Source organism: Struthio camelus, chromosome 5, assembly GCF_040807025.1.
Source record: "Struthio camelus isolate bStrCam1 chromosome 5, bStrCam1.hap1, whole genome shotgun sequence".
In the NCBI taxonomy this organism is placed as follows: Eukaryota; Metazoa; Chordata; class Aves; order Struthioniformes; family Struthionidae; genus Struthio; species Struthio camelus.
The window spans coordinates 59,973,566-59,989,405 of record NC_090946.1 but is presented as its reverse complement, the minus strand read 5'-3'; the positions used below and the strand labels follow the sequence as shown (position 1 = coordinate 59,989,405).

Below are 15,840 nucleotides of genomic sequence, written 5' to 3'. Positions count from 1 at the left end.
AAATGAGAGGCGCAACTGTAAAGATACTGAACATGTGTCTACAATATACAAAGGTATGCATGGTAATCGAGAAGCTGAAATGGCAGGCTTCAGGGACATGAGATGGGATAAGCAGCCTTTCATCCCCAGACACCCAGTTTCTGTAAAGAAACGAGCTGTTTTGCAGAAGGAATGCAAGATCTCCACCTATGTCTTCAAAAACAGCTAATGGGTCACCATTTCTGTAGTTACCCTCACCTTCCACACCAACATTAAGCTCAATTGGCAACCCAAGGGGAGGCTAACACCCTGGCCAGCTTGTGGAGGGTAACTTCTCACTCCCTGAAAGTCTCTTTCCACCTCCAGCCCAAACACAGTGGAAACTCAGCAGACTTTTCAGGCACCAGCTTCCACTGTTTGCTCTCTATACAGGCAGTAGCTCCAGATCAGCATTTCTCTACTCCGAATCTAACTGCTAGCAGACTAAACAAAATATGCAAGAACTCCTAAAAACACAACTCCCCCATAAACAGAAAAGCGTGCAGTGGGAGAAGGAGGGGAGCAGAACTGCTAATGCTTTTGTTTGAAATAACAGTCAGAGAATTTAAGTTTCCAGGGCTGAAGCAAAATGTTTTGCACAGGACCAAAGTAAATACGTAAGTGTGAAACTAGGCAGACCCCTGCAACATGCAAACAAACTTCGCAGGCTATCACCAAGGAACGATCACAGAGAACAAAATGCAGTTCCTGCTCCACTGTTTGCTGTTTAGTACAGCTGTTTCCAAACCACAGCATCCTGAACCAGTCTGCTGAGGGTTTCCTAAGCCCTTCTAAGTGATGGCAAAGCCACAGGAGTCAATATACAGTGAAGGAGGATGGAAACTGCTGAGGGCTATACAAAGCCTTGGGTGATTATGGAAAACCTCTTTGTAGGATTAATTTGGCGAGGAGAAAAAGGCAACCGGAGAGAAACAGATTCTAACTTCATTTCAGGTTTTCATGTTCCAAATACCCATCAAGGGCCTGAGAAAAGTCAAGGAAAGCACGCCTGGGGTCTGGTAGGAACACAGCACCATCTGGTGGATTAAAAGGAAGTGAAAGAACAAAAGAAGAAGTATTTCTGTACTTGAGACATCTGCACCTTGGCTTTTTGGCAGCCTGCTCTTCTAGCAGGTTAACAAATCTCTCTATTGAATTTGTGCTTTAAAAAGTTCATTGCAGATCTATAAAGAACAAATGAACAACAAACTCCCTATTTTTATCTCTCAAACTCATCACCGTTAACATAAACACTGGAGGCCTCTTCATAAATAGAGGCATGTGGGCAGATAACCATCTGTACTGAATGTGATTTGCCAGCAGTCCTAGAGCAGCTGTGAGCACCCTTTTCCTGCAAGCCTGAATTTTCTGTGCTTAAGGTGGACAAAGAAAACAAGTTCCCAGATACTAAACTTGCCAGGGGTCCAGACACATGCTTAAATGGGATTAGACCTGGAAAAGGAAAAAGCCATTTTTCATCTAGAAAAAACAGCTGCAGGGAAATTCAGAAAGGAAGCTATTCCACAGCCTCCAGTATTTGCTCCCAGACATGGAGGCATGCTTACAGAGCCTCTGAGAGTGAGTGACTTAAGTCACCTGGCTGGTTCACATCATAAATAAGAATACTTTGGCACCAGTGAAGGCAATTTGAAAGCTTGGTTTGTTTCTCTTTCATTGACTAATCTGCCTGCAGTAGAAATTCATCTCTGCAAAACAAAGCATTTAAGTGTTCTGTTTAGGGCTCCTAAAGGTTGTAGGCAAATACAGAGGTCTCTGCGCAGGAGGACTGAGTTCATCCTGCTTTCTGCTATATTCCAAATATTGTGCTATATAGCTATAGCTATCTCCAGTTTAGCAGATACTTCTGAGTTTATTCTTATTTATTATGGTCTAAAAGTGTTTTTAAAACATAGAAAGCATTATGGTATACTCCGTCCATTGTGAATAATGTACATAGTGAGTTCATTACAGAGGGTGTTAAGTGTGATATTTAGGCTAAGTACGTTCTCTGGTGTGCCTAAGTTTAAATTACTGATCTATCAATCTTCCATGCTCACGAGCCTTCAGTAGTAATTCCACCTAGCAGGCATCTCTGTGAGGATCTGTCCTCTGAGACAAAGCACAAATTAGCGTCCAAAGTGTCCACCAAAAGTATTCCTTTCAGAAGGATGCGGTAAGGGATTAAAGCCTTCAGCTTTTCCCAGTTGCGGTGAATGCAGAGTAAGTTCATCACTGGTGTTAAGCAGAAAAAATAGAGAAAGCAGGCTGATTAATTTATTTTATACTCTCAGTGCAAATACTTAAACCCCATTATTTGTATTTAACAATAGGAAGCATAGACAGTTCTGCTGTACCTCACTTCTCAGTGTGCATGTTAACTACTGCCTTTTGGAACAAGATGAATTCTCAGGAGACTCTCCACGCAGCAGCACTACCTGCTGCAGTAACATGTGGAGAAACCCAGGTGGGCTTGTAGGATTAACATGGTGCCCTAGTTGGGCTAACATACCCTGTTCCTCGGCAGCAAGTGCAACTTGGCAAAGCTTCAGACAGCAATTTCAGATATCTATATGTGGCAACTCATTTACAGCATGTTTATGCAGCACAGCACACAGTGCTGTTACTAGAGATCACCATCATGCCCCTATTGGGTAACTTCGTTTTCTGGAGGTGAGCGTTAAGTGCATGGGCTTCTCTCTCTCTCTCTCACATACATACACATACACACGCTCCCTCCCAAGACCAGATATCAACAGCTAGAATGCCTACAGCAGTTCGCCAGCAGTCAGATACACGGTCCCCATTTCTGAGAACTTTGACTCATTCACACAGGCTGGTAGCTCAAGAGCCAGATCTGCTCAGCTCATTGAGGACTGAGGACACAACCAATCCAGCGTTACAAAGCAGAAAAATGAGTCTTTGCTTATGTTAGCAAGGGCTCTGCTTTCTGTAATGTGTCATTGGCTTGGATCCCTAAATTCAACCATGGCCCACAGACAGGTTTCAAGACAGTCTGCATTTCCAGGTAGAAGACACCTGACCACCTAAGTCTCGGCTATTAAAAAGAAATAGATTAGCCCTCTCTTCAGCATTTTGTACTCTTCAATTACGGGAATATCTGTGACAAGTGAACTATTAAAGACACAGATGCTTCTAAGGGACCTATAAACAGCATGACGAATGGCTTCTGATATTGCCATCTATCTTCATCATTTGCCTGAGATCAGCAGGGCAGAAATATAACAGACAGAAGGTCATTTAGTGCAAACTGGGGGGGGGGGGGGGGGGGGGAGACAGATAGGAAGCCAGCAAACCTGACATCAGCTTTGCTGTGGCCAAGCACTGCAATTAAGGTTCAGACCAGAGACAAGAGGAGGAAAACGGAGCTCCAAGTACACCTCTTTCAAAATCAACATGTCAGTCTGATGGAAAGAAATTGCTTATATTTGGTAGGTCTGTTATTAAAGACAGAGAGTCTAGTCAAGACACTCCGGTCTTGAGGTCAGTTATATCATCTGAGATAGTTACTCAGTGGACACAAGCACAGCTACTCTCAGGTTGAGGCTAGAGATATTTGGACAAAAGCACACTACAAAGATCAAACAACTCTGCTTTCCTAGGGAAAGAGGTATCTCCTGCTCTTTCCCCTCATCCCTCTCAGGATCACACTAGAGCCCCCTGATGGCAGCTGGTAATGGGAACACCCCAAAAGGCATCTACCAGGCTGGGGAAGTTTCCTAACATGCAAGGCCATGCTGCTTGACTCCACCACAGAGGCCTGGGAGCAGCCACAATGAGTTACATCGCAGCAGTATGAATAATCATTGACCAAATCAAAAACTTCAATAGAGAAGGAAGAACCGACTTGCGTCAACACTTTGAGACTAAGATCAGTTGTCGTCTTTTTCAGGTTTTTTCTCTTTGCTAATTTACAAAATAAATTCATCCTTTGGAAACAGTCACTGAATCCTGAACTTTTCATTTTTGAAAATGACGAAAATAACCACATAACCCTTTTCTTTTTATTCACATTTCACTTTTTTCCTATTCAGAACAATTCTAAGATTTTCACTGAGATATGCAAATTGTTTTGTTTGCCATAAACGTGCAGTTTTCAGTGATTAAACTAACACCTGAGAACAATTTTCTTACCTTTGTATGTACCTAAAAGTTAGTAGCCACTTTGAAACGAATTCACTTTCATAGATGCAGAAATTTCGTCTTCTGAAGAAACTGGCTAGCTAACTGGGGTTTCAGTTAACACTTCTCCCCAGCAGAAGTCATTCCATTTGATTATATTTTGCATTTTTACTGAAAAGCCTATTTCCTTCCACAATCGGAGGAATTCCTCTGTGGCCCCAAAACACTAAAGACAACATAAGGTAACCGGAAGTCCCAGTCTCCGCTCTCACTGTTCACACAGGCCTCAGATGTTAGTAAGCAGTAGAAAATCTCCACACAAATAATCAAATCCACTAAAAAATGCTCCCCCTCACACAGCGTGTTTCACAGCTACCCAAGCAGCCAATTTCAATCTGCCCCTTAGGGATCATTATTAAGATAGCTGTGGAACATTGGGGATTAGATGCAAAACCTTAATTACAGTTGAGATTATTATACCAGCTCCCGGGTAACAAGATTGTAACATAACAAAGATACATCCCCATATACAACTCAGCTCTACTGGAGATCAATAAGTAGCCTTCTTCCAATGACAGGCAATAATTAGTACATTAGGCAGCCTGGAAATCTCCTTTAGGACCTCTCATTCCCTCCTTTGTTCTTCTGTCAAGATTTTTCATTGCAAAAAATAGAAAAAGCATACAAGATCTCTTTCTTTTCCCCCCGACACTTCCCCTAGCCTCCTTCCTTAGGAAGCCCTGGACTTAAAAGCTCAAAAAGCTAACAACCTCTTTCTCCCCATTCCATACCCCCTACCCACCCCTCCAAATTCTAGCACTGCCTGCCTCTGTATGTTGGCATCCTCTCAACTGCTTGGGCCTTGTAAATATTTTATGATACACATTTGTTCACATTAATGATTGCAATCTTAAAGGTAGCTTTCAGCCGAAGGTACAAACAAAATCTTAAATATAGAACAATTGGGTATATTTCATATGTGGACTCAGAATACAAGGACAGATTTTGATCTCAGCAATACCAGCATAAATCTTGAGTTACCTCACTGAAATAAAATGAATTATTTTGTACTTATAAAAGTATTACTATGAACAAATTCTAGTCCATAAACTATAAAGATCCACTTTGATCTCCCTCTAGCCATTCTCTCTCACTAATGAAGGCTCTTTGCAAGCTATTTTCTATTTAGGCAGCCTGGGAAGTGAAAGAGTCTCCTTGAGGACCCTACAACAATAAGAAGGAAATACAGAGTGTGCTAGAATAGACAATCTTCATGCTGGCCAGGAAAGTGTTAAGTGAACCCTGTCCCATCTCATCAACACCACTATACTACACTTATCACAGACTTAGAGGAACAGCTTAAGAGCACAGATACCTAACTTGGTTGAGTATTGTCAATATGGGAGGGCACACAAAATCTGGTTAGGGCAAAGTAAATGGACCAGAGACTTGCCAAGCAGAGCTTCCATGCAGGAAATTAGGACCAACATGAGATTCATATTTCCATAATCCATAATACCAGTCATGACTGAGTCACAGAGGAATGAAAAGGCAACAGACAAGTAAAAGCTGCCTGTGCTTTCACGTGGATTGATGACTCCCGTAGCTTGTTGCAAACCAACAGGAAAACAGTTACAAGATTAACAAGGTCTTGCAGGGTGTTTTCCCTTCCCTACAGAAGTTCAGATCACATCTGCACTCCATGTGGCATCCAACACACCTCACGCTGATGATACCATAGCCGGTGCAAGATTCAGCTGCAGTATTCAGGCAACACATGCGAGGATAGAAATTTTATAGCATTATATCCAAAAGATTCCACTTAAATTAATGGCCATCAAGCTCAGGCTTGACATTTGCCTACATAACCCATCACTATACATTTGCTATCAGCTTCCCCTTTCATCACTGTGCTATCTTCTGCAAAAAAGTTGATTTAAGATGACAAGAATCTTCTGAGGAAGAAAACTGATAGCTGAGGTGTATTTTGGGGTTTCCCCAGAGGTTTTACACTTCCTTCTGTGCAAAAGCAACTATGAATATCTGCAGGACATTACAAGGAAAAAATAGATGTTTAAAATTAATCAAGTCTTTGTTACTTATGACAATTTGGAACACAAAATTTATTAACCTATGTTTAGTGGAGCAGGTGCTTGGAGATCATCATCACTAAATGGAGATTGGGGAGAGAGAACAGACAGACTTCTATTCCATTGTACCACATTGCTGCTGCTGCTGTCAACTTAAACCAATGTCTTCTCAGAAATCACACTCTGGGTATACCATTACTGGAGGGACAGTTTCAGAGGCCAGCTCTTCCATGGGGCAAAACACTCAGGATGCAGCATCACTCACTCAGCTACTTATATGATGGAAAGTGACAATTATTGCCATGACCAGCAAAAAAAAAAAAATCACATCACAAAATACTGTCAGAGAGCCAAAATCACAACCAACAAAGCTGTGGCAAGATTCTTCCATGAGATGTCTACGAAAGTGGTGTAGCTACTGAGCAATGTCAGGAAGAGAAAAAAGTAACTGCTTGAACTGCTCAAAGGTCGATACTGAGGCTGTCATCGCTGCCACCTCTATAAAGCCTCTCTCCGTCTGTTCTATTGAAATCTGTAGCACGGCTGGACCATAGCTTATGTGCTGACAGCAGCCAGGTGTGCACAGATATCAGTGACTGATAGCAGCTCTCATCTCGAATGCTCTCTCTGCCATGCTGTTGAAGTAATTGTAATTAAATAACTCGCTAGGGACCTAGCTGCATTTTGGGAATCACAAAAGGATAAAGCTGGCTAGCTTTCTCACTAGAAAAAGAGGAAGCAGTCAGGGCACCTTGAGGAGAAGCTGAAAGGTGCAAAAGAAGTGATTCCTGAAAGCACGTCTCTCAAATTCCCTCCTCCTCACCTAGCAGGGACACCCAAATTTCACCCTAATGTTAACAGCACTAGCCTTCACAGATGACTCCTGAAGGGCACATGGGACAAACAAGCTCTTGATCTGCTGCCTGATCTGAGGCTTTACAGCTTTTATTCAAGAGAGCAAAATGCCTTTCAGTAAACAGAGAGGCAACAAATGTTCTTAAACCACTCAAGTGGTGAAGCAATTATCTAGTGGGTTATTACCAAGCAACAGAAAAGTATATGGTGCTTTAAAGAGTAGTAGGGATAGCTCGTTGCCCTAAAGATGTTACAGTTCTTGGAGCTTTAGAGCAAATGAAGGTAAATAGTGGTAAGAAGGGTTGGGTAAGCAGGGTTCAAAACTCAAATCACAACAATACAATTTATACCATGTACTAAAGTACACAGCTGTATTTCCCTGCCATTCCTCTCCCTTTTATCCCAATTCTCAGAGTATAAGGTCATTCAGACACAGGAACAGAGAACACCAAAGGCTTATGGTAGGAACTGAAAATGAGCCGCAAGCCAGAAGGTACTAGAAGAGGGTACCTAAAAGAGCACTGAGTAAGCGAGGGCAGAGCAAGAGGAGAGAAGTAAGGAGCAGGCTGGGTGCCTGACCTGCTGTAATGCAGGATGATTCACTCAAGATAAATCAGAGGTGACTCCTGCTTCATGTAGGGTGGATGTCTCTGTAGTATCAAAGGCAAATCCCTGAGCGTGCTGATATTTAAACAGCTGACTGATTTAGCCATGCATGACTAACAAAGTCGGTGCAGATTTATTTTCTGCACACCAGCAAACTCTTGCTCTCTGACTCAGTAAGTGATAAACTGGGCACATTAGAAATGAATGGGCAATAACGAAACACAAGCAACAAAAAGGGTTTCTGTAAGTAAATCAAGCTGAGCGTGCTGGCATTGACATTAAGAGAGGTCATGAAGCCTGGATAGAAATTACCGAGATGGTAACAAAAACAAAATACTGAGGAGAGGGAAGACTGCCCATGTCCCAGCTGGGGGTCTGAACCTCTCTGAAGAGAGCAACAACTGCTCAGTGGCACAAACAGCATGAGGGTGGAGCATAAACGGCTTATGAGCACATAAAAATAAAGTCTGTCTTTACTAATACTTTTGTTATTCTCCTTGTTAGCAGGGACTCTCCTCTACTGACTATTGTATCATGTTGTTTAAGCAGGGGGGACTGACCCCGGTTCTGCCACTGCCTTTTTGCAACCTAGGCTACAGGATCAGAGGCTCCAGAGGTGTCAATCCACTTATATATTCATTTATGCAGGGGGAAAAAAAAAGAATGATATTAGTGGAAGAGGGAAGGGCTTGCTCTGACATCCCAGATGCTTCACCCAGAACATACATTTGGCAGAAAGGTCAGCTTCAGTCTTCCTCATTCAATGCACTGCATTCCGTGCTTCACTCACAAGTATTGGTCTTACACCTGTCTTGCCAATTTTGACATCCTTTTAAGTGAAGGGGGGGGGGGGGGGAGGAAGAAGAGAGATCTTGGCTAGTGAGTAAGCCTCACTCACTACCATTACAGAACGTAAGTTCACAGAAGCACTTCCTGCGGCAGTGCTAAATTAACGAATGATATTGAAAGAGCAAAGTCACCATGACTTCCTCTCCCTTTCGTGCTTCCCTCCTCCTAATGTGATTCACCGAAAGGCAGTAAGAAGCGTATAAGTTTTACGTGGAAAGGGATCTTTGAAGAAAAATGCTACCAATTACACAAAAAGAACAACCACCCTGTATATCACCGCTCCCCCAGACAAAACAAGCACTTCTTAACCAATCACGTTAGGTGGTGAGAAGATTGCTCTGTTTATCAATGGACTTTTCAAAAAGTGTGCACTCTGGAAGAGCATGAAGATATACACGCAAGAGGACAAACAAACATCGGCTGCCTTTGCTTCCTACTAATGGTATGGAAAAATTGTTTTTAAACCAGGTGGATATTACAACCCAGAGTTTATAAATAAATAAATAACCCCCCCCCCCCAAAAAGTCAATCAATAGCCAGCAGATGGACTTAACAACTGCTTCAACAAAAAAGCTGTTTGAAAAAGCGCTTTATACTCTGCTTGCACTAGTCATTGCTGCAGGCTATTGATCTTTTACAGACAAATAGCCTCCATTAATACATCGTCCTGTTAGCTTGGTGATTTCTCCTGGAAAGCCTGACCATCAGCACGTGGCACTGAGTAACAAGCAGTGTTTTCTACGATCTTGTTTCCTGTACACATACCATTCCCATTAACTAGTTTGCTGAAGCCTGGTTTTCTATACATTCTCTCTGTGCAGAGAAGAACATGTCACAGTTTGACCAGAGAGAGGAAAACTAAAATAGGTTAAGGAGTCTGTAAACTCAGTCATAGAACAACAATATAAGCAGATGCCATATCTGGTAACTTGGCGTCTATAATTACCATATTTTTATCTAATCTCATTGTGAAGAAATTAGCAGCTTCAATGAAATTAAGTAGACAGGATGGAGTTCCCTTCAAATGCAAGATGTTTCATCAGCATTATGTGGTAACTTCCAATTCTGGTACTTTATCTGAACAAACTTACACACTCAAACAATCTAAGTAACATTAGGCTTGCTCCATAACAGCAATGAACGTACAAATGCATCTATAGATGTACAACCTGCATGTCTGCCACCCTAGTTTATCTGTGCTTCGCCTTCACGTCTCAGAAATAGCAATTCTAAGCTAGTTACATCTGCATTGGGAGGCTTAATGGCCCAATCCTGGGAGAGAATTAAAGAGTAATAACAACTTCAGATGAATCGTATCAGCTCACAAACCTTTTCTAAGTACTGATAGGACTGAATAACTTTGCAAAGTTTACTCTAGCAAATAACAAATCACACCCACAGTTCACTGAGGATGATCTAAAGAGATCATTAACAATAATTTAAAAGACAACCAGACGTGCCATTTATTTATTTCAGAGCCACTGAAATATTCTGCAAACATCTGGCAGCACAAATACTCCAGTGTGGACACACTTGTTTAACAGATATGGAAAGACCAAATATATTCAGCTAGGCCTTCTTTTGTTACCATTTCCATTGCGTAATTCTAGAGCTGGTCTATTGACTTCAACATTCCACATTTACATCAGTGGGAGACCACAACTTGCTCATAAAATAGGAACAGTCATTTACCAAATTAATAGAATTAGACTCTTGTGGTTAATTTTTTTTTTTTTAAACCAAAGAGTCTGAAGCATTTCTAAATAACAGCAAGGTTTTAACTTATACAGAAGTTATCTTCCCCTGCCATACTTTGTGCTACATCCAGTCTAAGCAACATTTAATTCAATTAACATACAAGCGCCTTTATTTCCGTTAGACTTGGGTAGAGCAGCAACCCTATCTAACATACAGGAAAAGGAAGAAAGGTTTTCTCCCTCTTCCCAGCCCACAATGCTTCCTAACTTAATTAGGCTATCAGGAGCAGAACTATGTTTTCAATGTCCTGATACAAAGCAAAGACTCCAAAAAACACACAAAGATATCATACGCACTTTTTGAAGATCCTGGCTGAAGCCTCATTGTGTCCCAGCAGTCCACGTGACTTACCTTTCCAGATCATTTTCAAACCCACATCCTCCTGTGAGCATCTAATTCACCAGCAAGTACTGACACCGGGGGGCTGGCTACCTTGCCCAAGTCACCCCTGTTCAAATCAAGCTACTGTCTCTGCTCTGCATGGTTTCCAGCTGCCAGCTCTAAAAAGCAGCAAGGAATCCCCAATTTCACACACAGAAACCTGGCTTGTTGATATTTTAGAGCCTGCTCTAAGTCATTAGCAACAGTATAACAAAGACATTGTGATATTCTGGAGCTAGGAAGCCCAGCACATTAGAAACAAAGATGATGCATCAGTAATCTCTTCAGAGATCTTAGTGGCTGTACTTAAATGCAGCCCAACAGGTTCCAAAGTAAGGTTTCTTTTAGGCAACAGTTTATAATGCACTATGTTTAGCAAGTCTAAGCTGAACGACTGAACAAGAGGTGCGTGAGAGTGGGGAACCAGGTGCCAAATAGGACTTTCAGTTCCTCATTCTTGTGCAACTCTTATTCAAAAAAAGAGAAAATCAGAGCCAAATTTTGCAGCTCTAATACAAAAAATTTCTTCTGGATCCAATAGAGAATGGTCATTCTGGATTCCACACCAACCGAAGAAAAGATGTTGCACTGGAGTGTCCAAATCTCTGCCTGTAGTACCCTTCTTACACTGCCCCTCTGTCACAGTATGACTGGAGATGGGCCTTTCCAATATCCATTTGGGACAACTGTGCTGGGAGAAACCTTTGTTCCCATTCCCTTAAGAGTGAGGAGGGAGAAGAGGACTAGCTATTTTCTTGAATAATAAAAGTGGAGAGACAGTGAAGCTGACCTGATCCGCTTCCTCTGGACAGGAGCTAAAGCCCTACCTGGATGAGTGGAGGGAACACGTGAAGACTGATATCTTCCTGTAGGAAGATTTCAGGGCTTCCCCCCCTCCCCCACAATTCTATTAGAGATCTTAATATGAATTAGCCAAGAAAAAGATATCCAATGTTTTCAGACAAATCAACATAGCAAGAAGTACAACACTATTGTTTTATGTTTAATTTCACACCTGGTTTTAAATGAACATTCTAGCAAACAGTACCCAAGTTTTCATCTTTGCAGACAGCTAGTAATTCAGTAGAAGACTATCTAAAACAGTGCTCAGCAGTTTAACATGGATGCCACATCTTTGCCACCAAGGTTTGAATTAAACAGCCTCAAAACATAACACAAAATCTAGCAATTTCTGTACCTATGTAAATGTTACACAGTACATGCAAGTCACTTCTGGTTTCTATAATCAGGAATTCAATTAACTTCAAATTTCATCATTTTGTCTGGTTGAGTTAGCTTAAAAAAAACCAAAAAACATACTGAGCATAAACTTGTGCATTTTCATTTTAACAAGGACAAAAATAAAGTGCTGGCTGCTTCAAGGAAACTTTCTAGGAAATAAAGTTTGGCTTTGCCATTGGGAAAGCTGCATTTCATTTGTAATCAAAACTAATTGTGTGTTCTTTATGTTCCCATCCGTCAGCATTCACAGCTCCCTCTAATCTGATGGAAAAAGCTTACTTACGGTCATTACACTGGCTTCCAGAATATGAAGTCATGGAACAATCGCAAGTGAAACCTTCCCACTGCTGATTACAGATGCCCTGATTGGCACAGGAATCTTCTTGGCAGGTAGTGCTTGGTCCTGGATAAGGGATGACAAGAAAACAGTGAAACAAATCTGGGAGAATCATCTCCGTCAGGCCCACAACAGTTCCAATTCTTCATTACCCTTACTATCAGCATCCACATGCAGAAGAGAAAAAGCACTAACCAAATACTTCTCCATTCTTGGACGTGCAACAGACTCCAGTAAACAGAGGACACAGACATTTGCACACTCTAAAACAAAACAGCAAACTAACACAGAGCAAGGAGGAAGAGTTAACAGTAACATATTCCCTCTTAGGCAGGCTCAACTAGTACATTCAGTGCTCATTCAAGGAAATTGATAGCAAAATATGGTGTGATGTGTGGATAACCGAAACACTGCCAGGTTGACATGCCTGAAACATGCCCTCCTTGTTGCAGCAATACATGCTAGGGTGAAAAGGGCCCACGAACGATATTTCGTCCTACCCAGAGGACCCTGATATTGGGATCCAAACTGAAGTTTTACAGCCTCAGTTCGTTACAACTTTGCTTTAAAGGTGAGAAAGGTGCTGCCTAGTCCTATTAGATAGGTTTCTCTGGAAACACATCAATAAAGCCCTCCTAAGGGCATGACATTAGCCCACCATATAAACCTTGCAAAGAGACAACACAAACAACAGGCAAAGAGTGATCTTCAGATCAGAAGGCTCTCTGAACAACAGCTGCTATATCATCCAGAAGGAAGTAGTCAAATTCTGAATTGCCCTGAGTAGAAGTGAAGCTACAAGCCACAAATTAAAAGAATATGAGTTTGGAAGTTACTTCCTAGCTAAGTATTTCATCTTCGGAAAACTAGGCACAGGTATGCTGCTCCTATTGTGCAGTACTTCAGATAAAATGTACAACTACAGTTGAAATATCTGCTACTTTTTATCCTACATTGTTTGGAAAAGGAAGAAAGGAAGGAAGGAAAATGAAGAAACGGGACAAAGCGGGGAGATGATGAACCGGCTAGGCTGCCTAAGATCAGTCCCTTTAACTATCTCCAGTCTCACCCAAAGGACAATCGCATAAGCATAAAGTGATGACTGCTCTACCCATCTCCAAACCCTGTATTACAATCTCTGTCAGAAATAGCAATTCCATTAGCCTCATCCCACTCTTCATCCTTACCTCTTCACTACATCAGCACCACTGTCTGTATTTTACAGATGAGATAAGACACAAAGCGGAGACAGTATTTTCAAATGTTTTAATCGAAAAATGAAACCTTAAACCTCCATCTACACCACCCATGCTGATTTCATTGGGTCAAATGGTTGTACAGTATCTTTGAAATTCAGGTTATACTTCTAACTGGAAACCCCATATCTTGCCATGATCCTCCCACCAATTTGATGATCTAGCCAGGAACAGTACCTCACACCTCCGGTACACAGAGGTGTTGTTCCTGCTTTTACCACCAGATCATTTTTCCCTAGTGCAAGAACAGAACAGCTTAATTTAGGCATCTGTGTCTCTCTACCTCTTGCCTGTAATGAAAAGGAATATGTGAAGATCAGTAAGCAGAGAGTTACTGAGTATTAACAAAATCTGAGTTTCCGCCCTCATCTAAGTTATACTGTTAAAAATAAACAAAACCTCTCACGTAAAAGCATAAAAGCAGATAACATGTCTTACAAAATCTCTAAAAGAAAAGTCATCTCCTGAAAGGAGGCAACAGCAGCAAGGAAACAGTGTGCTACCCTTCAGAAAGGTGAGCAGTATTTTTCAACTCTTTTCCCCTCCTTCACCTCCTCCTCCCACCTACCCAGCTTTCATTCGCAGCTGTATAAATCCCAGTGGTCTCATTGGCACTATGTGTAGCTAAAGAGATCACCTCTGGATTTCCAACAGACTACAGAGTGAGAGTTGATAGGCACATGTATGTACCCACTTCCCCCTTTTCTTTACACTTGTAAAGATACAACTATATACAACTGGATACAACCATATACATATATGAAGGGGTTGGAGTCTGACACTTGCTTCAGATTTACCCTGATCCAGAAAAAAGAAAGGATGAAATTTAACAGTGTAAAATAGAAGACTAGACGTCATTTTCACGTAAGATTTCTGGGTCATGTAAGTTTAGGTCACAGAAATAGGAATTGATACCTCTCCTATACGTTACTATCCCATTATCTAACCTCTAACCCTAAATACAAATGCAAATACTCTTAAAGGGATAAACAAGCAAATTATAAAGAAAGTATGACTATATGCAAACTTTCTATAGCATCAGTGGTACACATAAATACCAGTACACAGAAGCAAAGCAGAACAGCATTTTCAATTACAGTGTTTCTCCTCTCTTCCTATGCTTTTCCAAGAACCTTTGTTACCAGTCACTGGATTTGACAATGGGCATCACCCAGTGGGAATAACCTTTGCTCAGGTGCCAAGGGAAAAAGGAGCAGAACTCTCTTCAAGGGATAAGCTTGTAGCAGGCCTAGTAACAGGCCTTGAGCCACTAACAGTTGAGAGAGCACAGAGAGCTGGAGGACTGGTATTAACAGCAAGTGTTATGGTTTCTGAACTGCACTTTACAGAATGCGACCACGAAGATGAAAACTGTACTTTTTTACGTAGTGAGAGGAAAAACATCACCCATGAGCGCGATCTGATGAGGAATTTTGAAATCCTGACAACACTGGGAGGAAGCTTGAAGTCTGATCTGCTGCCTTTAGAGTTGGTTGTGACAGCACAGCATAGATCCAGTACATTATGCTTTGCCTCACTGCTTAGCACTATGGGCTATTTGCATAGTAACGGGATCTTCGTTTCAAGAGTTCAGCTCCCCCTGCTGCTCACAGCTCTGCTTGGCAGCCTAATCCTCCAGTTGTGACATCAGAATCTTGTTCAGAGTGACTAAAAGGGATGTTACAGAGGATTAGGATTTTGGATTAGGGAGAAAAGAGATGGAAGCACAGGAAGGCTTATTAAAACAAAGACTGTTACCATGCAAATGCCCTTTACTGCTAATGAATGAGGAAAGGGAAGAAGAGGCATAGACAGCAGCAGAATTGGTTCTAAAACACCAGTCCAATTAGGTTTCAGGTCTATTTTTAATTTTATTCCATTGGCAATATTTACAACACTTGAAAAGTGTTTTTAAAGCAAAGTTTCAGATGTAGTCTTCACACAATCATCTGAGAAGCATCTGATAAATCACTTCATACATTTAATTAATAAAGTATGCATGGGGTCTTTAATTTTCTCCTTCAGGTTACAACTCAATATTTGCTATTTCCCTCGAGTGCATTTTCATTTAAAGTCCTTTTTTTGTTCTCTCTGTTTGTAGCCGGACTTGATGCTTTGTCTTCTTACTCCACCTTCCACTGTGCACGCGATATGGAAAGGGCAATAGATAGAGAAGGAAAAAGTGGAGAACTCTAGTGCACAAAAGCACTCCTGCTAGCAGAAACGTGGCATACATCTCTGCCTCCTCCTGCCCAGACTCAGCCTACCCAGAGAGGCAGCTGATCAGGAATACAAGATGGCAAAGCAG

General features: G+C 41.6%; 1 protein-coding gene across 4 annotated transcripts in view; it reads right to left on the bottom strand.

Moving 5' to 3' along the window:
• The window catches only part of NRXN3 (neurexin 3), a 1,027,384-nt gene that overhangs the window by 542,096 nt on the left and 469,448 nt on the right, over nt 1-15,840 (bottom strand). For all 4 annotated transcript variants that reach the window (XM_068946691.1, XM_068946692.1, XM_068946693.1 and 1 more), the window contains one exon: nt 12,223-12,342. In XM_068946691.1, coding sequence (XP_068802792.1) covers nt 12,223-12,342 — 120 coding nt within the window. The remainder of the gene's footprint in view (nt 1-12,222; nt 12,343-15,840) is intronic.